General features: G+C 53.3%; 8 protein-coding genes across 8 annotated transcripts; 5 read left to right on the top strand and 3 right to left on the bottom strand.

The window, feature by feature from the left end:
* The first annotated feature begins 3,216 nt into the window (after positions 1-3,216).
* Positions 3,217-5,418, top strand: BDZ83DRAFT_599726 (agmatinase 1). The gene is made up of 9 exons (XM_060506999.1): positions 3,217-3,238; positions 3,295-3,616; positions 3,670-3,766; positions 3,818-3,908; positions 3,971-4,054; positions 4,105-4,334; positions 4,386-4,688; positions 4,746-4,861; positions 4,928-5,418. The coding sequence occupies exons 2-9, from the start codon at positions 3,476-3,478 to the stop codon at positions 5,060-5,062; spliced, it is 1,197 nt and encodes a 398-aa protein (XP_060371101.1). The 5' UTR covers positions 3,217-3,238; positions 3,295-3,475; the 3' UTR covers positions 5,063-5,418.
* A 2,186-nt stretch (positions 5,419-7,604) lies between these two features.
* Positions 7,605-8,760, top strand: BDZ83DRAFT_295078 (uncharacterized protein). Its single transcript, XM_060502212.1, has 2 exons — positions 7,605-7,857; positions 7,914-8,760. Exons 1-2 carry the CDS (start codon positions 7,796-7,798, stop codon positions 8,608-8,610), a joined length of 759 nt encoding a protein of 252 aa, XP_060371100.1. The 5' UTR covers positions 7,605-7,795; the 3' UTR covers positions 8,611-8,760.
* A 517-nt stretch (positions 8,761-9,277) lies between these two features.
* Positions 9,278-11,289, bottom strand: BDZ83DRAFT_599721 (uncharacterized protein). The gene is made up of 2 exons (XM_060506998.1): positions 10,334-11,289; positions 9,278-10,282 (listed from the first exon to the last, which is right to left on the bottom strand). The coding sequence occupies exons 1-2, from the start codon at positions 10,920-10,922 to the stop codon at positions 9,510-9,512; spliced, it is 1,362 nt and encodes a 453-aa protein (XP_060371099.1). The 5' UTR covers positions 10,923-11,289; the 3' UTR covers positions 9,278-9,509.
* A 213-nt stretch (positions 11,290-11,502) lies between these two features.
* On the top strand, positions 11,503-11,933 carry BDZ83DRAFT_295057 (uncharacterized protein). Its single transcript, XM_060502211.1, has one exon. It carries the CDS (start codon positions 11,619-11,621, stop codon positions 11,847-11,849), a length of 231 nt encoding a protein of 76 aa, XP_060371098.1. The 5' UTR covers positions 11,503-11,618; the 3' UTR covers positions 11,850-11,933.
* BDZ83DRAFT_599720 (uncharacterized protein) lies at positions 11,867-13,961 on the bottom strand. Its single transcript, XM_060506997.1, has one exon. The coding sequence runs from the start codon at positions 13,870-13,872 to the stop codon at positions 12,019-12,021; it is 1,854 nt and encodes a 617-aa protein (XP_060371097.1). The 5' UTR covers positions 13,873-13,961; the 3' UTR covers positions 11,867-12,018.
* Positions 13,962-14,468: 507 nt separating this feature from the next.
* BDZ83DRAFT_565365 (SNF2 family domain-containing protein) lies at positions 14,469-19,899 on the top strand (the record flags this gene model as incomplete). Its single annotated transcript, XM_060503747.1, has 4 exons — positions 14,469-15,077; positions 15,536-17,581; positions 17,641-19,257; positions 19,318-19,899. 4 exons carry the CDS (start codon positions 14,469-14,471, stop codon positions 19,897-19,899), a joined length of 4,854 nt encoding a protein of 1,617 aa, XP_060371096.1.
* Positions 19,900-21,101: 1,202 nt separating this feature from the next.
* Positions 21,102-22,700, top strand: BDZ83DRAFT_726011 (uncharacterized protein; the record flags this gene model as incomplete). Its single annotated transcript, XM_060512749.1, has 3 exons — positions 21,102-21,737; positions 21,950-22,391; positions 22,446-22,700. 3 exons carry the CDS (start codon positions 21,102-21,104, stop codon positions 22,658-22,660), a joined length of 1,293 nt encoding a protein of 430 aa, XP_060371095.1. The 3' UTR covers positions 22,661-22,700.
* Positions 22,701-22,925: 225 nt separating this feature from the next.
* On the bottom strand, positions 22,926-24,545 carry BDZ83DRAFT_715318 (dihydroorotase; the record flags this gene model as incomplete). Its single annotated transcript, XM_060511735.1, has 10 exons — positions 22,926-23,330; positions 23,401-23,427; positions 23,487-23,529; positions 23,582-23,611; positions 23,663-23,711; positions 23,768-23,819; positions 23,882-24,047; positions 24,116-24,306; positions 24,365-24,403; positions 24,468-24,545. The coding sequence occupies 10 exons, from the start codon at positions 24,543-24,545 to the stop codon at positions 22,926-22,928; spliced, it is 1,080 nt and encodes a 359-aa protein (XP_060371094.1).
* Positions 24,546-24,930: the final 385 nt, after the last annotated feature.

Raw genomic sequence — 24,930 nt, 5'->3', positions numbered from 1 at the left:
CCACTGCAATTACTTGCCAGAGTACATCAGGGCCGCATCTCAGTTCAATGGTACGTGGGTCCAACCTGTTCGTTTCTTGACGGCTGCGCGCGAAGAAAGACTGGGCAGCCCCGTCGCAAACTGTGCGTGTTCCGCGTGGACGGTGGATTCGGGGCCTTTCCAAACCTGCCGAGTCAAGGAGATTCCCAGTAGGTTTCTCCCGTCAGGTAGCAGTCGCGCTTTACTGTGGTAAGGCTCAAGTCCAAAAGAAGGCAGAAGAAGTTGGCTACAGAAAAATTCGGGTGGCGGGGAAAGGAACGAACAGCCAGGCAAACTGCCCTACCTTACCTTAGCACTTACGTATTCCTGGCCGAACTTACCTTACTACCTCAAGGTAAGTATCCAGTAAATTGTAAGCAGCTTTTTGCAGAGTTGTTTCACTCACCAGCTAGGGTCGGGAATACCTGCACTTGCATTTGCCTACCCTCTATCTACTCCATACGAGTACCACTGATATCGTTGACCCCCTCCCCCTTTGTTCTCCAGTCGCATTGAGTTCGTCTCGTGATGCGCACCTCTGCCAGGATACCAAGAGGAAAGGCGCGTGTGGCCCAGCAGCAGTAGCTCCGCCAGGGGGGCCGAATGGGGAACTCTTCCACCATCCCAAGTTCCCAGCTGTCGCCGTAGCGCACTACGCGGGCTCAAGTCGGCCGGGAAAAACGGGGCCGGCCCAATCCGCCCTCCAATAAGTCAATCTGCACCATCGTTGCAACGGCCTCTTATAGGTTGGATCCTGCTTGAGTGGTTGCATCGTGCTGCACGCGTGGTTTCCTTCTTCTGCAAAGCTGCAAAGCCATGCCAACTTTTCCTCTCTGGTGCATTCACCTGCTTTTCTCCCCTTTCCCGCCTGTCTCTCCCCAAATCCCCCCATCCTTTCCAAAGTAAATACTTGTTAGTATGTGCGGAAGGTATTCTTGTGCGTGTCTTCGCCTTGGTCTCCCCCCTCACCTGCTCCAACATGCCCCAGCCAGTCTGACCGATTCGGCCACATGTCCTGCAAGCCATTTAGCCCATTAGGGAGTTGCTCGCACTTTCTAACCCATAGGTATGGATTCTGAGAGCTACCCTGCCAAGCAGCTCAGTCCGTCCTCACTTTCCATGGCACCGGTCAGTGTCAAAGCTTCTTGATAGTGCGTCCTTCTTAGCTGGCTGTCAGAAGAACGGCGTGGCATCCTAGGCATCTCGCAGGCTGGATGTCTTGCTGCAAGCGAATCCCACGCCCGTGTTCAACGGCGCCATCCGGTCTCCCGTATAATAAAAAACAACTCAGATGCAGCAACAAAGAAGTCGTAACCACTTTTTCCCGTGCTTGCCCCAAACAAATCAGAACTGTGCAACTTGGCGTCCTTCTCTCAGACCTGCATGACCTTCAACAAGCCCCGAGGCGAATCAGCAACCTGCCACGGCTTGCTGCATGAGACAAGGTGCAGATTTGGAAACAGAGCCACTGCAAAGGATGCACAGGGAGTCGGGGACGGCAAATTGACTTGCAAAAAAAAAAAAAAAAAAAAAAAAAAAAAACACGACAGGCAGCGCTGTCATGATTACATAGCAGCAGCCAGAGTTCAGCTCGCCCCGCTGAGTTGCGATAAGAAAGAAAGAAAGACAGAATAAAAATGCACCCGTGCCTTGGGTAGGTACTGTGCAATCATCAGCGTGGGCTTTGGCAAGTGCTGTTCCGATAAGTTGTCGCGCAGATATTTCGTCTTCTGTGTTCGCAGTTTTCAGAGTCCAGCTGATGTTCCGCTGCAACAGTAAAATATCTTCGGGCCGTACCACACATTTTTTGTTAGCCCAAGAGATACCGAATTGGTATGTTTCAGCCGGGGCAAGCTCAACGGGCGCGGGACGGCGCCGGGGCGGAGCACACCCGGGCTCCGCCGTGAACATCAGGGCTTGCCAGGCGAGAGTCGGCCCGGTGTGGGTCCATAGTCTCACGAAGTTCGGTGAGCGGCGATGCCATGACGGATCCGGCACCTCGGCACGTGCGGATGAGCCGGAGCAAGGTACCATCCTCCGTTGGAATTGAAGGTCGGTTGAGCGGGCAAGTTGCTCAGCTCAGTTTGTAGAAGAAACTCTCAGGTTTTAAAGTACCTACAGCTGAGATCCTAGGCGGTGGTAGAAGACCATGCATGGAACAACATATCATCCTTATCGATCTCAAGAGGTCATCACAGGCCGCCGATGAAGCCGACTTCCGGGAAAGTGGCGTACCCTGCTTATCAGCACTCCGGGCCCGGCCTTGCAACATGTTGCACATCATCGCCGCTGTTGATTTCTCTCCAGGCGTGCAGCCTGCAAAGTGTGCATGACGGGTTGCAAGTGCACCGAGGTGGCCGTTACTGCTTGTTTTCCTATTCGGGTAAGCGCCTAGCACAGGTTGCATGTGTTAGCGTGTCGTAGCTTTATCTTATCAGCCCCGCGTGGGAGTTGCTGCTTTGCCCCACGTCATCGATGAGGACTCCCATCTGAGGAACCTTCTTCACCAATGCATTTCTGAAAAATCAGGACGCTGTTGGAGATCGGGGAATGCTTCTTCGCTTCTAACGACTCATGAACTAATGTTGTTCAGGGCCATCTCATTGGCCGAGATGACTCTGCTCCTACCAGCTCAACAGGCGCTTTCCCCGCGGAACCGGGTTGGCACTGTCAACGCTGCAGACTTGTTCTTCAAAACCCGGCCGATGGCCCTGCAGAAGGTGCATCTGGGGAACCCATTCTGGCTTATCTCGTTCAGAGTTTGCATCATAATACCGACAACACTCCAACTTGACCCCGCCCTGCTCACGGCATCCAGACCGTCCGTCCTAGGGCCTAGCATCCTAGGAACAGACACTTGGACCGTTCTCCCCACGGCAATGGCTTCGCCGACAATGCCTGATTGCCTGGGTAGTAGGTAGAACCCTGTCACTACGTGCAGCACCGCTTGATCTGAAGGGTCTCCGTCCGGAGTACAGAGGCCGGGTACTCCAAGACTCAAAGCCAATCGAAGCTCGAACCAAGCATCTGCGCTGATCTTGCAAGCATCATGACATTGGAGAAGGGCGGAGGGAGCTTTATCTCTTGCCCCGCACTGCCAGCAACGTCTGCCGTGGCTCTGGTCCTTACCTAACGCGAACACGTTAATCGTTCTTACCAACATTGCGTCTGATGGTTATCCATTGACCAGTAAGCGTCTCAGGGAGCTCCTATGGTGTGGCTAATACGTCGACGATAAGCTTGCGAGCCGGATCCAGGGCCATACCTGATGCCCACCATAAAAGATTATGCGTGGAGAAGAGCTGTCGAACTTTGACCAATCTGCTTCTGAAATAGAACGGGACCTTGCAGCTCGCCGAGATTCATAAAGTCAAGGCCATTCCCCTACATGGACTTTGATTCTTGTCCTGAACAGTAGCTGCAATTTGAATTCACCGTACAGTCAACTGTTAGCACCATGGTTTCTCGAAGCATCCTCGCACTCTGCCTTGCGGCAACCGTTTTTGGTCACGGCGACCACGACGACCACCAGAAGTCCATGTCCGGACCTCACCAGTCTCTCTGGTACAACACGATCCCGGGTGACGGCGGTACTCAGGTATTTAGGAACGTCATTGACCTGGGCCTCGATCGTTGTCTTACACGTCATAGGCCGACTCTGTATTCTCGGGCATTTCCACCTTTGGTCGTCTGCCGTACCAGTCGTGCCTGGGCGCAAAGAATGTCAAGTATGACATTGCCTTCATTGGTGAGTAAGGGCGGAGAGCAGTTGACTGTGTGTGGCACTTACACCACGCAGGAGCCCCCTTCGACACGGGTACTTCGTACCGCCCTGGTGCCCGTTTTGGCCCGTCAGGAATCCGCCAGGGCTCGCGCCGTCTGAACCTCTAGTAAGTCTATGCCCACTCCGGGATGCTGATTGTGCGCGAGGAAGAATACTTACACCAGACAGCGGAGGCTACAATGTGCCATTGGCTACGAACCCTTTCAGCAGTTGGGCTACTGTTCTGGACTGCGGAGACATTCCGGTCACATCGTGAGAAGCCAACGCGCACCCTGCTCATCCGCTTGCTAACTCGAAACAAGATACGACAATACGTGGGCTCTGCACCAGATCGAAGAGGGACACTTTGAGATCCTCTCGCGCCAGCCTGCCACAGACGCGGCGAAGAAGGGACCTGCGAAGAACGAGCGCACCCTGCCTCGTGTCATCACTCTGGGTGGTGACCACACCATCACGCTGCCTCTCCTGCGCTCTATCAACCGTGCCTACGGTCCCGTGTCTGTCATCCACTTTGACAGCCATCTTGATACCTGTAAGTAAACTTGTACGCAAAGGCGCAAATAGAAAGACTCACATTGTGCAGGGCGCCCCAAGGTCTTTGGCGGGTCTCCCTCGGAGGTCGCCAGCATCAACCACGGCACCTACTTCTACCATGCCGCTCAGGAGGGTCTGCTGCGCAACGACTCCAACATCCACGCTGGTATCCGCACGACGCTCAGCGGACCCAGTGACTACGAGAACGACGGATACTGCGGCTTCGAGATTGTTGAGGCTCGCGAGATTGACAAGATTGGCACGGATGGCATCATCAAGAAGATCATTGACCGTGTCGGCACAAAGAACCCGGTCTACCTCTCTTTGGATATCGACACGCTTGACCCTGCTTGTAAGTGGTCGAATGTTCAGGACGTCTGAAAGGATATCTGCTGACTGTAGCGCGCAGTCGCTCCTGCTACCGGTACCCCTGAGACGGGTGGCTGGTCCACTCGCGAGCTTCGCACCATCCTTCGTGGACTGGAGGACCTCAACCTGATTGCCGCTGATATCGTGGAGGTTGCTGTAAGTTCTTTGCGGATGCTGTTGATTCTGGGGGCAAGGCAACAGAAGACTAATCAATGGAAATAGCCTGCTTACGATACGAACGCCGAGCATACCACCATGGCCGCCGCGGATGCGCTCTACGAGATCATGAGCATCATGGTCAAGCGCGGACCCCTCAGCGCCATGGTCAACCAGACCGAGGTCTACGAGGAGCTTTGAGGGAGAGGTATTACAGTATGGTGGCAAGAATGAAACAAGACGGCCCTTACGCAATTAAGAGTAGGGATATAGGACGGATTTTTGGTGGTATGTGGTCCTCTCGACGGTACAGGCGTTGTCGCAGGTTGGAGTTGTGACTGCAAAAGTTGGTGGACGTTGGTTGTGGTTCATAGGTGTGCGTTGGATGTAGTCAATGAATGAACGCTTTTTGAATCCGAGGAGTCCCTGAACCTATCTCTATGGCCCCAGACCATCTTAATAGACAGCCGAGTCCACATCGAAGGTATAGGTAGTAGATTGCAACGATACGTACTCAAGAAAGAGTCACGAGCATCCAAGTGAAATTCACATTGGTCTACCTAATCTTCAACGGCAGAAGCGGCATTTGCCTCATCGATCGACACAGCCCCTGCCGCATCAGCTAAATGGAACCCAACGCTTTCACGGTCCTTGCCTTACCCCCTCGCCTCGATCGCAGCCCGTAACTGGAATGTCCGGCCACCGCGTTGCGAACGCGACGCGTCGTGTAACTGCTGCTGGAATGTTCAGACTGCCTTACCGTATCCAAAGTTTCCACACAAGTTTACTGTGTAAAGACGTGGGGGAAGCACAGACCCGGACCTTTCGGGAGCAGCGGGGCGGCCTCCATCGCGGCGTGACAGGGACTTTAAGTGTTTCTATTTTGGTCGTAGGGCTAACCTGGGCTGTAGTTGCGTAGGGCGGCACGCGAGCTGCTAGCGATGAAGATGGCCGGGGGCGCATTCCAGTGGACTGGTACGCCAACTGCTGCTAGACCCGAGCTGCTTTACGGATACCTACTCTGAAGTCCGCGCAACCAATAATTTCACAGGTAGAGGATGCCTTTCCTAAGGGGCACTTTGTTGGGTAGGTTCCGTTCTTGCGAAACGAGTCTAAAAGAATCGATGATTGGATTTTGACATGGATGAGCGCTGGTTATTCTCGATATAAGGGCGTATAAGCCATCCTGCCTGTAGGCTCTGCTGAATACGACCGCCACGGAGTCGGGTTCGGTTGAGCTGAAGCCACAAGGCGGTGTTCTCCTCTTCGTTTTTTTTCTTGTTGAATTGTCGTACGAAGAAGCTCTCAGCTTTGCCGAATAAGGTTCCTCAGGTGATTTAGATCGGAAAGGGATTTCGGCGCACTGAGCAAGCGTAGCACGAAGCAAACTCTGGCTGGGCGAGTGGCCGTTTGCCCACGAAAGTCCAATCTGAAAAGACAAGTGAACATCACTAACGCATACAATCTTCTCTCTATTTTTTTTTATTTTTATTTTTCCTTTCTGCGCGATTAGAGTACGAAGAAGAGCTGGCGGCTACAATGGTGTGGCTTGACGGTTGCACGTGTATGTCTTCCGATCCACCAACACCACGCCCCTTCGCAACCGTTCTCGGGTGTTGGAATGTGCGCGAGCGGCACCCCTCCCTTCCCGGCCACTTTCAGATTCGCATTCGTGTCAGTTGTCTCAGTCTTCGTTAAAGAAGTGGTCATACTTGAGAGTATCTCGTGTCAGCTTTGCACCTCTGCACGCGATTGCCGGTGGCTTGATGATATGAGCTGTATCTGCGTCGCCAGCTCCCGAGACGAAAAACGGTAATTGTTTGACGGTCAAATTTCACTTCGAGGCAAAACCAAATCCCAGGTCTTATTATTCTAAATTCTGTTAAAATCTGTATCATATCCAAGATGGGAAGTATGGTGAGCAAGACGCAGATCGCAGGTTCATCCCATGAAGGAATATGCTACAGGGAGGGGTTGGAAGCCTCGCTCGTGATGTCAGTGATGCAGCTCTGTTCTATCGAAAATGCCTCTGCCTCCTTCGACAAGCAACATGCGGCTGATGGCAGGGACCCCAAGGAGCTGGCACGAGAGGATGTTCCCTTTGGCCTGCCATCCCATATCCCATTCCTCTCCGTTTGCTCCCTCTCTGCATGTTGCACAAACTCACTCACCCCGATCGTTCCGGGATTCTGGTTGCAGAAGAAGACGCAGTACTGAGAAAACCCGCCCAGAATGCGTGGGCAGATTCAGAGGCAACCAAGTCTCATTGCCTTTTGGAGACGACACTAGAAGAACTTAACCTTCCAAGAAAAGACGCCGACGGCAACCCGATTCGCCAATTGGCAGACCAGCCAGAAACACACCACCAACGCGCCGCTACCAGTCAGTCAGTCAGCCAGCCAGCCACCAGCCCAGCTTCGCCATCACACACCTCAGTTGACGTTTGTCTCAGCGCCGCCGCCAGCTTTTCTCTCGTCTTCGCCTTTTTTTCCCCTTCGAACCCAGCGGGTCTGCCACCGTCGTTTTCTGCAATGGAAAGAGAGAGAGCTTGACGGTACTTGGCTTTTCGCATGCGCTAACTTTTAGGCTCCGGGAAGCCGATCCCAGCCATCTTGGCTCTCTTCCTTTTCCGTGCCTGAAGATGGCTTCTTTCATTTGGCCCCCCCCCCCTTCCCCCTTCTCACTTAGTAGCGTTGCTTCCACGTAGCCATCTATATATGGATCACGGATGATTCCACCTTTCATCCCTTCCGTTTCTCTCATTATCGGCATTCATATCTCACACACCACAGCATAAAGAAACCACATCCCCTCGTTTTGTGTGAGCTTCAACCCGCACTTACACAGGCTTCGTCTATCCTCCGTCGCCTCCAACCCTTCACACCTTGGCCATCTTCACGCCCGCGATAAAACTCATCTAGAAGCGCATCAAACATGAAGACATCCGCTACCCTCATCCTCGCCGCTTCGGCGCTGGCCTCAGCCCAAGTCACATAGTAAGCCAAAGCTTCTCTCTTCCTTGCCCTCACCCTCACTGACAGCACTACTTCAGCAACGCAACAACAGGCCAATACATCTGCTCCCGTCCCAACTCCGCCTTCTGCGCAGGCGACTCCTTTGGCACAGACATCATCATCCGCTGCGACGCAAACGGCCGCGGCCAACCGGGCCGCTGCACGAACAACCTCGCCGGCCAATTTCCCTTGGGCGTCAACCCGTCCCTGTGCTGGATGTCCCAGCCCTACTCGGGCGACGCCGCCTGCGAGAAGAACTGCGTCGTCTACGCCTCACCCAGCCCCTTTCAGCTCCCGCCCAGCGTCTGCACCCCGTACGCTTCCGGCACGGGCACGGGGACCGGGTACGTCCCGAGACCTACGTACCCGATCGGCCCGCCGCCTCGGTCGTCTGGTAACGGTACGATGACGAGTACTGCTGGTCCGTCTAGACCTACTGGAACCGGCGGTGGCGGCGGTACTGGTGGCGGACCTGCTCCTTCTGGGAACGGTACCGCTCCCACGAGCCGTGGTGGTGGTGGCGGCGGCGGCGGCAACGGTGGTGGTGGTGGTGGTGGTGGTAGCTCCGGTCGTCCTACTACCGCCACGTCCAGCAGCATTCCGTCCGGCACGCGCACACCCATCCCGCCCTCGGGTACAATCACCAACCCGACCTCCGTGCCCACCGCCGCGGCAGTCCATAACTCTGTCGGCTCTCTCGTCGTTGCTGGCATCGTCGCTGCCTACTTCATCTAGACATGTTTTTGTTTTTCCTACTCGACGCGGTCTCAGGTATTACCCCCCCTCTCCAGGCGAGAGACATGGAGGTGTCCAACAACACGATCATTCCTTAGCAATTTCATACATACCCACATCACTAGGCCCGTGAAAGAAGAATAGGCCCGAAGATTTGCATTATACATCTTACTTTAATACCAAGTCAGTCACCAATCGCATCATTATGGGGCGGGAACAGTCTTTGTAGAGCCTCATCTAGAGGAAGAGTACACTTTACGCGGCGCAAGGAGTTTTATTTGAGTCCTCCCATCACTCCTATGAGTACAGTATGGGGAAATCATTTGGATTTGAGTCTTTGTCTGATTTTTCTGAGAAGAAAAGCGAGTAACGTAGCTAGTCTGGAGGCCCTGGAGGTACAGATAGATCCAATCATTTACATGTCATTCTTCATATTCTCTCGTGCGCTTTGCAAGTTCTTCCCTTAGTCAGCAAGGAACCCCCCTTTCTTGCTTCCCATTCAAAATTTCAATGCGATTCAAACCTTGATCTTCTTGGAAGGGTGGCTGTGGTGGGAAGCAGCGGATTGGCAACATCAGTCGCTGTTTTGTGCAACACGGAGATCACATGCCTAGGTCAAGATTGTGTAACAATTCAAGAGACTCTTAACAAGAGACGGCGGGAGTAAGTTCTTCAATATGTGCTCTCTTGATTGTGTGATAGAATACGTTCCCTAAGCTCGAGCCCCAGGGAATCTTCTCATATTCATCATGGCCATTGCCATTATACGTCTCTCGTATACGTTCCCCATACTATCCTTATTTCCGTTCCTCGTTTCTTCCTAATCTTAGATGAATCCATCTTCGGTGCCTTTGCAAATTCCAGTTTATAAACGCCGCCCAATGCAATGATGCTGTAAATCAAAACAACGCAACCATAAGAGAGATGACCATGACAGCCAACGACACCACAACTCTTGAATCCCCCGAATTGGGGAAATGCTTCTGGATCTCACCGGTGCGTGTCGGTGAGATACTAGAGCAGCTCGCGGTGCCACACTCATACCCGCTCGGACAGCAGCCGGGAACGGGACCGCCCTCGGAGCCGCACAAGAACCAGCCGCTCGCGCAGGTTTCCGTCGCCTGGGGCTCCGGTACTTCGGTGAGAGGGACGACGACGGTGACACCGTTGCTGATAATGGTGGTCGATTCTGTTGGCGGGCAAGAGGTAGTGGCGCAGTCGCGGCCGGTCTGGCAGCAGCCTCCGCCAGCGCGGGCGAGACAGGCGTAGAATCCGGTCGGGCAGTACGCGGATGTGACTGGCGGCTCGTCAGAGTTGGTGGACGTCGGGCGGAAAGGAGGCACCGCGGTGCCTGTAGTAGTCGTCGTAGGCTCCGGAGCCGTGGTTGAGGGCTCCTCAGCGGTTGTGCTCGTCGTGGTTCTTCTCGTGGTCGCTCCACCAACTGTCACAATCACTGTCACATGCACCGTCGTGGTTCTCCCGTCAACGAGTGTCGTTGTCGAAACCGAGGTCGTGGTGATTGTCTGCACGACTGTCGTGCCTGCTCCTCCACCACCACCTCCGCCACCAGTACTGCCGCTGCCGCCGCCGCCGCCTCCTCCTCCACCTCCACCAGTGCCCGTGGCCGTCTGACTTGGTGAAGCACTCGTTGCTGGAGGAGGGCTTGGTACGCCTCGGTCATGTTAGCTTATGACCAAGCATGGAGGAGCGTGTGAATACTTACAGCCAACGCCTTGACAGACATATCCCGGGATGCAACATCCACCACTCAGCTCTGCATCACAGCTCGTGGTACCGCTGGGACATGCCGCCACGGCTCCACTGCAAGCGGCACCCTTGGGGCAACAAGCGACATTCCCAACGTGCTCATCGACCACCTTTACACACACTTCATTGCTCAGACAGCACTTGTTTGCCGCTCCGATGTAATCGCAGCTGTTCATAGTTGTCGGGCAAGACTGCCTCTTCTCGAGAATGTGAAGCGCCTCAACGGCGCGCCGAAGACTTTCCCAGCCCGTGCTGGTAAGACTGTCATGATGTTCCGCAAAGGGTGGTCGGTATGAAAACGAGGAGTTGGACAGAAAGTTGTCATTAGCCATGCGAGCGGCGAGCAGCTCTTCGCGGGGCGAGAGTGGAGTGGTGTTTATTGTCCCAAAGACGTCGTTGGGTGTGAATGCGAGGTCATTGGGAAGGAGCTTCTCCCCGGCGTTTGGTGACATTTTGCGGATGACGGCAGGGTGCTCTGCGTTGATGCATGCTGCGGTGAGCAGCAACAGCGAGGAAGGGAGACCTAGAAGCGAATGGGAACGCATTGTGCCGAATTCGAGGCAAGCCTCTTTGATACCGATCGCAATGTGTGCTGGAACTGGCGATGATGGTGTTGAAGTTAGGTTAGAGCCATCAACAGGGCCCAAGGCTCTGTGTGTAAGTGGCGCTGGGTCGCGCCTGTCAGTTTAGGGTAGTTCACTGACGCCGACGATCTTTGTCAACGACGATCAAAGATTTGATGCGGAATGTCAATCTGCAGAGGTTCGCTCGGATTGATGTAGAAGATTGAAAAGGGTAAGGAGGAAAAAAAAGAAAAAAGAAGAGGTCTGGTCGGGCATTTAGTGAGGCGTGGATGGCGCCGCGGAAATCGGTGGCTGGGCGAAGATGCACAAGTCACCTGGCAGTCAGTCTCACGCTCCACGCCGGGAGTCCAGATCCCAGCTGCAAGACGATGGAGCTTGCTCGGGCTTCGACACAGGCTGCGACACCTCACCGCCCTCGTATCTGACCGCTGTCAACTTTTTGTCTGTGGCCCGCAGCAAGTACACGTCAAACTCGAGATCTGATCACCCCAGCAATGTGTGTATATCTCGAGTATTGTTTCCCCTTTTCTTTGCTGTCTTGTTATCGGTTTGTTTACCAGTGCTTATTTTCTCGGTCCCCAACGGCTGCGGGCTGGCTATAGCTCTGTGTACGTACCTGAGCTAGGGATTCTTTAGGGGGCTGGGCCTAGCTGATAGATGCCAAAAAGACGTCATTCAAGGCCGTTTTGCCAACAAGCTTTGGTGGCAGGGGCGGGAGAGACACGGGCCTGGACGTTGTCAGGGGTTGGGCTGCTAAGGTTTGCAGGGGTCCGCGGAACGGGAAGTCTGGGGCCACCAGACAATCCAATATCAGTGCCTGGAGGTGCTTGCGGCATCGCGAAGGCAGCACGACATATGCAAGCTCGCATCAAGGTCTCTTGCTACTAACTATCTTCACAAGGGTTGTTTATTATATACAGAAGGGGGCGCTTGGCTTTGGTTCACCGAAATCGCCATTCCATGTCTTATCAGGTATTTTAAATGTACTTTACAGGTATTTGTACAATATGTTACATGATCATATATGATCTTACATCTTCCCACAAGAGAGACCGCGCTAAAACATGCTTTCGCCGGCATCCGCCTTGTGAGCTTCTTTCTGCAGCCTCTCTGTGAGACTGCCAGGTTCTGCAGTGCCTCTCAGGAATGAGTTGCAGAGCAAGGCCGTGGCTACGCTGACGTTCAAGCTGTCAACCGAGCTTGACATCGCCACTCGCGGGATCGTAATCTCGTGGGTGGCCTTCTTCCTGATATCGTACGGGAGACCTGTGCCTTCGTTGCCAAGAACGAGAATGGATGGCTGCGAAAGGAGAGGCTTCTTCTCCTCAATGCTTTCCGGTGTCCACTGGCGGTTATCTCTGCGTAAGCCAGCTGTCGGCGCGACTGCGGCATACGAGGTCCATCCTGCGGCTGCGCTTGCTTGAAGGAAAGCTCCCGGGTCCTCCACAGAGAACAACTGCAGCTCCTCAGAAGCACCTGCCGAAGCCTTCAATACAGTAGACGTGATCGACGACGATGTTCTCTTCGTAATGGCAACCGCGGAAACACCCAGGAACCGTGCTGTCCGGAGAATGGCACCGAGGTTGCCCGGGTCCAGGATCTCGGTCAGAAGGAGCACTAGCGGCCGGGCCGTACCGGGCCTGGAAGGAATGAAACCCTCGGTTCCATTGATCGCGACGTCTTCCTTGGATTGGCGTCCCACGAAGACGGGGTAGCCCTGGGGCTCGCTGTGTTCTGCGCCGAGACCTGTGATCGGTAACTGAGGCAGTGGTGATGTCTCCATCACGATGCCGTTGTGTGGTCGGCCCTTGCTCATTTTATCGAGCAGCTGTTGGTCATTTTCGTAAAGCTTGGTGATCTTGACCTTCTTCTTTTCCGCCATGGACAAGATCCATCTATCGTCCATGCTTTCTTTCTTGTTGCTTCCCTGGTAGAGATAGAGGTGATAGAGTTTGCGTTGCGAACTCTTCAGCGCTGCCTTGACGATCGAACGACCGAAGAGGAACTGCGACGCAGCTGTTGTGTACTGAACCAAGCCACGGAATTCTGACGGATCAGAAGATGCCTCGTGGTCCGGCTGCCTCGACCCAAACCGCCGAGGAGGGGCGGCTTCGAGTTCTCTACGAGCACCCTCCCGCATAGAGTCCATTCGCTCTCGCGCAAAACTTGGCCTCGCTCCTGACTGGTTATCATGGCGGTCCGGACGGCGGTCTGAAAACTGATCGCGCTGGCGATCGGGACGGCGATCCTGGAAACGTTCGCGTTGACGATCTGGACGGCGATCCTGGTATTGGTCGCGCTGGCGGCCGTCTTGACGGTCCTGTCGACCAACTTGGAACCAGTCGTTTCCACTCTCACGCTGTGAAGTCGGCTTCGAAGACTCTTCCTCTTTTGCGCCATTCTTCTCCAGCAGCTTGCCAACCTTGTCCTTCAACTCACCACGGTTGAGTTGGTAGACCAAGCTCTTCTTGCCGAAGGAGAACTCGGGGTTGTTGAACCGCTTGCTTCGAGATTTTCTTCCCCCTTCTTCTTCCTGCTCTTTTATCCTCTCCTGCATCTTCTGGAAGGCCTTCTTGGGCTTGAAGTGGCGCTGTTCGCGGTCTCGCGGGCCATCTCGACGGCTACCGATGGCACTGGAGAATCGTTCGCTGAAAGCATCGGGCCTAGATTTGGCAGCATCTCTTGATCTGCCGCGGCCTTTAGACTCTGTCAACCGTGGCCTGGATGCAGGCCTGGAGTTGCGGTCGGTGCGATCGTTGCGTGGCTTGTCGGAACGCCAAATGCCACGATGTATCGCAGAAAGCGAACCATTGCGCGCTTGGCCGTAGAGAAATGGGTTACCGGAAAGTTGGGCGGCTCTTTGGGTTGCTGTAAATGGGCGTAAAGCGCTCCATCTTGTAAGGAGACTCATTGCATTGTGTACAAGGGATGGGCCCGGATGATGACGATGATGCTGATGTTGTTGATGTTGTTTAGTTGCACCATGTCAAGCAATGTAGGAGTGGGTTTGCGCTTCGGTGGGACTCGACTCGAGGAACTTTTTTTCTGCCATTCCAGAGCTGCGCAGGGTCTGGGCGGTGAGGATCACTTAGAAAATAGACCGGGGCTTCCATTGGCCACAGAGGGCGATCTGGTGGGCTTAATCCCGGAGTCTCCACACCGAGGACAGGTACGTATCCCCTTTCAGCACGCCAATTCCCACTTTGGAACTAAGTTTAATGGATGCAGCGGTAGCAACGCGGTTTCGAGGTTCGTCGCGTCAACCGTTGAATAATCCCACCTTCAGGCCTTGACAAGCAGCTTCCTCAACTTGCGCCATTCCCACCCCCGGCTGTCTGCTTTGAGCAGCTAAGGATGGAAATCGATTGAACTGGCCGCATTTTTTTCTTCTCTTTCTTGGTGTTTTCTCTTGTCTCCAGATTGATTAACCCCCAGAACCAACCGACGCCATCCCACCAACTCCCGACACACCCTCACAAATGCGATCAAGTCGCAACTTGTCGCATCATGGACGACCTTTCAACCGGTGCTGACGACAATATCACAATATCCCTGGCGGGATCCCCGAGCGATGCCCTATTTGGACTGGACACTGCCGACTTTGATCCCTCCCACGAGACAGATCTTCGTGCCGATGAGACCGAGGCGCATGAGAAGGTTGCGGACGAGGACGAGGTTATGCTTGACGACAGTATAGCAGACGAAGATATGGAAGTCGCCCCGGTAGACGGCGTCTCGGTCCAGACAGAGGGTGACGACGCCGCTGCCGAGCCCGCAACTGGAGAGATCGCAAAAACACCGCCCAGAACAGACTTTGGCGTCGATGAACACATTGCTTCCATTGAGGCTGATGATACACACGAAAACGAGACGGCAATAACGAGCGAACGGGTCGATGGCTTCGCAAGTATCAAGCCAGAAGATGACATAGAGCAGACGGTATCGAGATTTCGCCCCTGGAACTTCGAGATAATCCTACCGCACATATCCATGGAGGAGCGCGCCAAGTACCTCTCAATAAAGAGCGACGTCGTGGATGAAGTTATTGAAGAGGTACCTGGTGTCGAAGGCGAACTCTGGTACAGAGTCGAGCTCACTGATGGACGACAAGATACCGTAAGTTGCTCCTCTACCTTATTCGCAAACCTACTTGCAATTATGGCAGCGCTTTCTCTCCTGTGCTCGAATGCTCCTTCCCTTTGCCTCATTCTTTCCTTGTTGCCTCTCCTTCCTACCCCAGCCCATGTGAGGTGGCTCTTGCCTGCGAAGCAATCGTCAAATTCCCATACCTACCTTACCTTATAAATACCTCGACTTCCACCCAAGTCTTCTTGCCAAACCTTCTACATCCTCACTCTCCGCATACAACAGCTCTCGTCCCGAGAGTCTTGTATTGCGGTCGGCAATAGCAAACGAACAGCCCATGCCCGCCTCACAACCCAGTCAGATTTATATTGCTCTTTCCAATCTTCTCAAAATATCTCCTCAACCACTACCTATCCTCGATCAGACAATCTACGGCTCACCTCAGCCTCTACTTGTGCATTTCTAAGAACCTAGCTGACTAGCTGAAGATTCCTTTCGACGAATTGCTCGCGTATGAAGGAGGCCAGTTAGCTCTTCAAACATATCAAGGCATCATGGCTCCAGACACCAGTCAATGGCAAGACGAGTGGGAGGAGTCGATCGCAGACTCTGACGCCGATCTCGATACAAATGAGCTTGACGAAGATGAAGCACCCCGTCAATCTAAACGTCTACGAAGCTCGACAAATCGCCGCACCCGCGAAGACTCCGATTCCGACGAGGATCTTCGGTCCCGCCGTTCCAAACGCCAGCGTACGTCTACAAGACCGAGCACGAGACACAGCTCAAAAGTGATCTCAGACGATGGGATCGTTGACGAGGTTCCCCCACGAGGCCGGCAACTTAGAGAGCGGACTCAGAAACAGCTGAAATTGACAAGCATGGCCTTTGCCAGCATGCCCTTGAGTCGGGACAATGATTTGGACGAGTTATCTCAGGACCGCCCTCGCGAACAATCTGACGACGATGATGACTTTCAAATCATCACCTCCGACCTTTTGCCAAAGCCCTCCTCGGCTAGGCGCAAGAAGTCACGGCGCCTTAGGGTCAAGGCAAAAACCATCGAGCAACCCAGATCTCGTGGCTCCTCAATTGAGTTTGAGGATCGTCGTCGGTCTGGCAGATCCACGAGGAACAAGGGCAGCATGCTTGATCTTGCATTGATGGATGAGGAATCATTCTACGTTGAAGATACAGCACCCGTCAGCGTCCCGAAGGTCATGAACATCAAGGAAGTCTTCAAGCCAATTGACCATGACGCACCCTTCAATCAATATCACTCCGACATCTGCGCCACGTGCAATACTGGTCCTGCTGCCAACAAAGGTCCCCTGATTGGCTGTCAGGGCTGCTCCGTATCATTCCACAAAAGCTGTATCGGCTACAGATCTGCCAGAGAACACATTGTCACCAAGGTCGGCGTGGACAATTTTGTTCTACAGTGCAAGTTCTGCATTGGAGTCTACGCCAAGAAGGACAGGAACAGCCCAAGACATAGCCGGTGTCAAGAATGCAAACTTTCCGGACGGTCATGTGCGGCATTTTCGTCCAAGAAAACCCCCAGACAAGAAGAGAAAATTCGTCTCGAAAATGGTGGTGAAGACCCTGTTACGGCAGTGGCTCCATCATTGGTCAATAACGCCGACAACCTCTTATTCCGCTGCACCATGTGCAAGCGTGGCTGGCACTATGAGCATTTGCCATCATCACAAACGGACTCAGACGTGTCTGATATTCGCCAGCAGCGACTTGCTGAATACTCTGTCGACTGGAAATGTGTCGACTGCGGCACGGTATCCGACAAGATACAGACCTTGATTGCCTGGCGGCCCCTGGGTAAAGCTTCACTCGAATCCGGGAAGACCTACAGCGATTTCAATGAGGATGAGAAAGAGTATCTCATCAAGTGGCAGGACAAGTCATACTTCCATTGTAGCTGGATGCCTGGTGCATGGCTCTTTCACATTGCCGCGGGCGTGATGCGCAACTCCTTTGCGAAGAAAGATGCGGATCAGAACTTGGCTTTGAAGTTTACCGAGGCCGAGGCAATCCCCCAAGATGCTCTCATGGCCGATGTCATCTTTGAAGCCAAGGTGAAGGGAGGGAAAGCAAGAACGCTGGAAGATGAGATGGAGCGCATTGAGAGCGTCGATAAGATCTTCGTGAAATTCCAAGGTCTTGGCTACGACGAAACGGTATGGGATTCGCCGCCAAAGCCGGATGCCGGCGAGATTTACACAGCGTTCAAGGCCGCGTACTACGAATATCTCACTGGCAAGTACTTCACCAGCTCTACGAATGCCAGAATGATAGAGCGCGTGAACAATTGGAAGGACGAGGAATTCGTCAAGTTGGCCCAGCAGCCCCCTGGTCTTCGCCGCGGCAAGCTGATGGAATACCAAATTGAGGGCGTCAACTGGATGCTATGGAATTATCACAGTGAAAAGAACGCCATTCTTGCCGATGAGATGGGACTGGGCAAAACGGTACAGGTCGTCGGCTTGATCTCGACTCTGGTCCACGGCGACCCAAAGGTATGTTTCGCTGCTCTTGAGGAGGCTGCTACATGTTGTGCTGATTTTGACTTTCGTAGTGCTGGCCTTTCCTTGTTGTCGTTCCGAACTCAACCTGTCCAAATTGGCGTCGCGAAATCAAACAGTGGGCTCCAGACCTTCGAGTCGTCACTTACCATGGTGGCAAGCAAGCGCAAGAGTTGGCGTACAAATACGAGCTCTTTCCGCGCGGCTCCCAAGATATCAAGGCTCACGTTGTTGTCATGTCATATGACTCTGCGCAAGACGATCGCACGAAACATCTCTTCCGTTCAGTTCAATGGGCTGGCCTGGTAGTTGACGAGGGACAGCGATTGAAGAACGACAAGAGTCTCTTGTACACGGCTCTGCGTTCCATGCGCTTCCCCTTCCGACTCCTTCTCACGGGCACGCCACTGCAGAACAATAAGCGGGAGCTTTTCAACTTGCTTCAATTCATCGACCCGACCCAGAATGCTGCGAAACTCGACGAAGAATTTCAGGAGCTCAATGCGCAGAACCTCCCTGAATTGCACGGTCGGATCAAACAGTACTTTCTGCGGAGGACCAAAGCTCAGGTTCTCAAGTTTTTGCCTCCCATGGCTCAAATCATCGTTCCCGTCTCTATGTCGATCCTACAAGAGAAGCTTTGCAAGTCAATCATCGCCAAGAGTCCCGATCTGATCAAGGCCATCTTTGCAGACGACAAGGTCAACAAAAAAGACCGTGGCAGTCTGAACAATATTCTCATGCAGCTACGGAAATGTCTCTGCCATCCGTTCATGTACAGCGAAGCAGTCGAAGAGCGAACGGTTGACCAAACCCAGCTACACGAGAATCTAATTTCAGCGTCTGGGAAGTTGATGCTTCTCAACATCATGTTGCCGAAGCTGAAAGAAAGAGGACACAGGGTTCTCATCTTCAGCCAGTTCTTGAACCAATTGGACATCATTGAAGATTTCCTGAACGGTCTCGGCTTCCAGTATCGACGACTTGACGGCAGTCTCAGCAGTCGGGAAAAGCAGAAGTACATCGATGACTACAATGAGCCTGACTCTTCAGTCTTTGCATTCCTTCTCTCCACAAGGGCTGGAGGCGTGGGTATCAATCTCGCGACTGCTGACACTGTCATCATCTTGGACCCTGATTTCAATCCCCATCAAGATATCCAGGCTATTTCGCGTGCTCACCGCATCGGTCAGAAGCATAAGGTGCTGTGCTTTCAACTCATGACCAAGAATTCAGCAGAGGAGAAGATCATGCAAATTGGCCGCAAGAAGATGGCTCTCGACCATGTTCTGATTGAAGCAATGGACGATGTGGGAGAGTCTGAAGACCTGGAGTCGATCTTGAAATTCGGTGCCTCGGCATTATTCAGCGATGATCAGAGCGAAAAGGACATCGTCCGATACGATGATGCCAGCGTTGACAAGCTCCTCGATCGGTCAACTATTGAGCAGACAAAGACTGGCGACGACGATTCCGCTGAGTCGCAGTTCTCCTTCGCCCGTGTATGGGACAATGACAAAGACAGATTCGAAGACAATCTTGCTGAAGAAAATGAGCCCACAGTCAATCCTAACGTATGGGAGGAGATCTTGGCGGAGCGAGAAGCAGAAGCTAAACGCGTTGTCGAGTTAAACAAGGAAGTTCTTGGTCGAGGTGGTCGACGTCGTCAGGTAAACAATCACTGTTGGATATATATACTTTCCCCAAATCTTCTAACAGATTCATCTCAGGCAATCAGCTACAAGAACAACGGCGGCACTGGCGTGGTTACTGACCTCCCCATCAACAGCGACAGCTCCGATAATGACGGAGAATTCGTCGGCGGAGATGAGGAGGAGGATCCTGATACTGACATGGAAAATAGGGATGACAGTTCCAAAGGTAAAGCTAGACCTTCAGCTTCTCGTTCAACTAAGAAAATTACGCGTGGCGTGAAAAGAAAGCAAGTTGACACATCCACACCACAGAAGAAGCGACAGCGCAAGACATCCAAAACCGACATCGTGCAATACAAAAAGTCCAAAACGGTAACTCCACGCAAGCCGAGACAGACACCTCTAAAAAGAACCCCCAGCGCATCGCGTCAGGCCAAGACGCCCTCCACAAGTGGAAAATCAATCCAAATTGGCCTGGGTCAGGTCCAAACCCCAGACCAGACCACGGAGCAATCCAACAAAACGGACGAATCAACCCCGTCTACCTCATCTATCCACCTCCTCAGCCCAACCTTAACCCCATCTATCACCAGCCCGGAGCCCAGCTTTACCAACAACCCCCTCCCGCACCAGGAAGCCGTCCCAGTCGACCGATGAAGCCTGATATGACCTGGCTTGACCACCTGACAGCAGCCCGAACGGTCGTTGGCGGTGAGTTGCCTCCAACTCAGCAGGCTGCTCATGGGTTCCAGCAGCAACAACAGTCTGCTCCTGTCATACGTCAAGCAGCGTCTGGCAACTCTATTGTGCCAGCTACGTCAGGCAAGGCACGCAGACCGTCGTTCGGTTTGTCCCAGATGCACCCTAATGCACCTGCTTGCGCGGATTGCGGCTTTCGGCATTACTCGACCAATTGTCCAGCCCCAAATTCAGAAGTTCAATTACGTCTGGCTCTCGACCACTTGAAGCGTTGGCCATCGACGTCCAGGAACCCTGCCGCAGAACGAAAACTAATAGAGAAGCTACACTTGGTAGCCACGACGAATGATCGTCGAAAGGAATGAACCTTCGATATTTGCTTCAGAAAGCTTATAGCATTACAGGTCCTAAGATAAGATCGCTCAAACGACGACATACAGACCACTTTACTGGATTGGATCGTCAGTACCGACTGACGTATCAGCACTTACAACTTTTGGCATGGATGGGGCTTCAGATAGAAAAGTATACCAATCTGACATTTCTCCAACACTGTGCCTCCGTAGACGAACCTCATGAAATTTGCTCTGTTAGACTTGTTCAACCGTAGAAGGCAGCTGTTTGTCACGTGTTGAGGTACAAACCAGGACTGCAGCTAACCGGGCGATTGCAGCGGATCTTATTTCGGTCGAGCAAACGACGATAGCAACGGACATTTCCCGACCTTAGGCTTTTGTTGTGACTTATTGATTATTCGCGTCCAAGGCATCAGAGTCTCATGTCTGAGCCGTTGGCGTCTTGGTCCGGAACTTTTAGCCGCCCTGCAAGCGGTGGACGACATCAAAGTCGTCTTTGATGTGGTTGAAAAGAGCATCTCGACGCGTTGGAACTGGCCTTCTCGGTCGACAGCATCATAAGGTAAACAAGGTAGAAAGTGCTGGCCTCCTTCCCCGTTTGCAGGGTGGTCCGAATCTTCCATGATATCTCCCGTGCCCTAATCTGGCCCGTTTTCGACTTTTCCCAAGTAACTCAACATAGAATCTGCTTCTAATTCTTCTTCTTCTTCTTCTTCTTCTTCTTCTTCTTCTTCTTCTTCTTCTTCTTCCTCCTCTCTTCTTCCATTCTTTCCTTCCTTATTTACTTCTCTTCGCTCCTGCAGCATGGAATCGAGCCTTGCCCATTCCGCTTCCGAAAAATCATACTCGCCACGGGGCTCCCGAGGCTTTACTCGCAACACGGCACCTGAATCCGAGGCATCATTGGAACTGAAGGCCATTCCTAACTTGCAGATTAGCGACGTGAAGATGGAAAGCTCCCGAGTCGTCTTCTTCGATTCCCAGAACCCGCATCAACCGTTTTATCCTCCCGAATATCCTCAGTCTGGGTCTGGGCAGACATCGATGAGACACAGCCTCGCAAACGCTCCCCGCAGCGTCGATGCCCCGAACTGGCGCAGGGGTATGGGCATGGGAGGCGGTCAAGGCCACAGACACTACAGCTCATTAAGCTCGTCGGCCAGCGGCACCGAGTACATGATCATGGGATCTCAAGTGAAAGATTGCCAGGCTCCAAGCATGGGTCGGAACACGAACATCGACACTTCGGGCTTCCACGGCTACTGCCTCGATCGTGGAAACGGCAATTATACCAGGTTGATTCCTGCCGACTCACTTCCACCTTTGGTTGGTGTACCGGCTATTCAGAACGACGCTGAAGGTCTGCTTGTTCTCCCACAGCCTCGAGGCGTGGACCCTCAGAACTTGACTGGCAGCCCTGTCCAGCCTGTTGCTTTTAGAGTATGTTTGCTTCCTCATGTTCTTTTCCACTCCTTGCCAGGCACCAAAGTGTTGGCGCTGAACCTTTCAGTCACCTCCGTCTTCACCGGCACCGGTATCTGATGCCCTTCAGGTATGCTCACCTGTTCCTTTGAAGCCATTGTTCTTCACATGTTTTGTGTACATATTTTATGGATTACTTCGTTTACTGACAACAGTTGGTGAACTTGTAGCGCAGAATCGATCAGATCGTTGCCACCTCCCCCAACTCGCCAAAGAAGCCCAAGATCTACTGTGACAAGTGGGTTCACGAGGGCGTCTGCGCATTCACCCAGCAAGGTTGCAAGTACAAGCATGAGATGCCCCTCGATAAGGCGACGCAGCACTCACTTGGTCTTTTCCATGGGTTGCCGGCATGGTGGAAGAAGCAGCAGACTGAAGTTCGGCAACAGCAGCAGCAGCAGCAACAGCCTCAGGGCAGCGGAGCTGAGGTCTACTTTGACCTTCGTCAACAATCTCAAAGTGACTTGGATTCGTCCTTGATCAGTGATAGGGGTCTCGCTAGCTCGACGAGAGCGACGCCGTCGTGGCGGAGAGGTGAGGGTGGCAAGAACCCGGGACAGGTGAGCGCAGGATCACTGGCGAGATCAGGTGCAGGATACAGGAACTCGCCTGGTAAGTTTTCCACCATCATCCCTTCTACGGAGTCAAAGCTCATATGAACAACAGACTCGAGAACTACATACCAGCAAAATATGGATTCGCCTACCTCCTCTTGTGTCTGGGGCCCGATCGGTCCGCCTTCGAAGCAGACACCCGACCCAAATCCGCATTCCCACCAGAATATGAGTGCCTTCATCACTTCCAACAACTTCGCTCTGCTGAGCTCTCTTGACGCGAACACGGGCGAGAGGGATGATGGCCGCAGATATGAGTCCTACTAGAGTTACTAGCTTGATATCAACTTGTTGGATCGGGCATGGCAAGGTTGGAATGATGAGACACGAGGCATAACAGAGTTGTGGTTATTGTCAAGGTATCGCTTTTATTCTGTTTCCTGGTTTGAAACACTGTATGTATTATAGAAGATGCGAACCAACAATGGGGAGTCGCGATCGAATGACTGATCGAGCAATCGTCTCCTTCCACGAACTGTGACCCGGATTCATCATCCACAATGCTGGCTTTCATCTGGCCACAGCGAACGTTTTACAGCCAGGTGAGACTCCAAGTCTCCTTACCAGCGCGGAACGGCACAACCTGGATCCCCTTGCCCTCAAATGTCTGCTGGACGACGGCGCCGCCGTCGCGGGTGAGGCGGATCCTCTCCTTCCTGGTGTCCTCGGTGCCGTAGAACTTGCGACCGTAGCCGCTGACGAAGCCCTCGAGGGCCTCCTGGGTGATGTCGGCGTCGGTGAGCTCGCCGCGGGCGACGGCCTCGTCGAGGGCGGCGAGGAGGTACTGGACGGCGTAAGGTTGGGTGAAGACGCCGGCGGCGGCCTTGGAGGGACCCGTCTTTGCGGTGATGGGGTGCGGGGCGGAGTCGGTGCCGAGGAAGAACTTGCCGTTGCTGTTGACTACGGCGTTGAGGAGGGCTTTGCGATCGGCGGGGAGCTGATGGGGTTTGTTAGCTTTGCTCTTTTCTTTGGAACAAGATGATGGGTGCTTCTGCTGGGAAACTTGCCTTGGCAACGGGCTTGCAGAAGTTGAGCTACGGCACAAATGTCAGTCTTGGAAAGGCCGGGGGTTGAAAGATCTCTCATCTCATACCGCGTCACCGACGACGTCGTCGATGGTGATGAAGAGGTGGTGGCTATAGACTTGGTCAGGACTGTGGTCTTCTTGAATTTGGTTGGGATACATACCAAGTGATGGTGCCGGCGACATTGGGGCCACTTGCATCTAGTCAGTCAAAATTGCGAGTGTTCGACAGCATCGTCACCTACCATGACTTGACGGCCGCAACAGCTTCAGCGGTTGTGCAGTGCTCGAGGACTATGAAGTCAGTTGATCAAGTTCTGTCGCGTTGGACAAAGGTAACTTGTACTTACTGATTCTGAGCTTGGGGTACTTGGCGTGAAGTGCCTTCAGCGTGGGGAGGAACTGGACCCATGAATGTCAGCAGACAGACGCGCACTTTGGCTATCATCTACTGGGTTACTTGCCTTTGACTCGGCGTTGAGCGTTGTGATGTCGCTACCAGCGTGGGAAGGGCACTCTCCGTGGAGGCATAGAAGTAAGTCGACCTCCTCCATGGCCTTGAAGACCTCGTGGAAGGCATCGTAGTCGACGACGCCGTCGGCGCTATTCGTGGTGACGCCGGCAGGGTAGCTAGTAGCAAGACTCGAGTCAGCAACTAACATGTTGCTAATATCCCCAAGGCGCCCAATAAAACACACCTCTTGACTGCGGCGACGCCGGCCTTCTTGGCCTCCCTGATGGTATCGGGCGTGACGTCCTGGTGGAGGTAGAGGGTCATGAGCAGGTCGACCTCGTCCTTGCCCAGGGCCGCCTTGATGCGCGATGAGTAGTCCAGAGCTCGCTTGACGCTCGTTACCAGGTTGTTTTGCAGGTTAGGCATGATCAGTGCCTTTCAGGCTGTGTTAGTAGATGGTTCACCTTGACGACTGGGATTCGCGGCGGCGTACCTGGTTGACTCCTCCAGGACGAACAGTCGGAGCGACGATCTGAAATCGGTTTAGCATTCGTGATATGCCCGTTGGTGGTGGCATGAGTTCCATAACCGCGTACCTGGAGCATGTCATCGTCACGCAAGTGGACATGGGCATCAAAGGCCGCGGGCAACTGGACAGTATCAGGGAGAGGCATCTTGAATGGCGAGTGGACTGATGAACGGGTGTCACGACTTCTGTGAACTATTAGACAGGGTCACTTGATAATGTAAGGACTTAGATCCATACCTGATGGTCTCTATTCGCAGGTGTGGTTCAAGATTGGATTTCCGCCGATGTCGCTGAGTAGTTGACTCGGGTCCTCGATCCCGTCTCGAAATGTTTTTTTCGTTGGAGTTCATGGTGGGGGCGGGGTAACCGACTAGGTTCCCCAAAGACTCGAAACCATCAATTATTTCACTTCCTCACTTACCTACCTTAAGTTAAAACACCCATTACTGAGTGTTGATTCGCAATGACACTCGATTTGAGGCGTTTAATTGCTTAAAGAGACTTATGATAATATTCTATCTCGCAATCTA

The sequence above is a fragment of the Colletotrichum acutatum genome (genome assembly GCF_030867785.1).
Source record: "Colletotrichum acutatum strain CBS 112980 chromosome Unknown BDZ83scaffold_4, whole genome shotgun sequence".
Classification (NCBI taxonomy): domain Eukaryota; kingdom Fungi; phylum Ascomycota; class Sordariomycetes; order Glomerellales; family Glomerellaceae; genus Colletotrichum; species Colletotrichum acutatum.
Note: the sequence above shows the minus strand (reverse complement) of the source record. Positions and strands in the feature narration are given on the sequence as shown.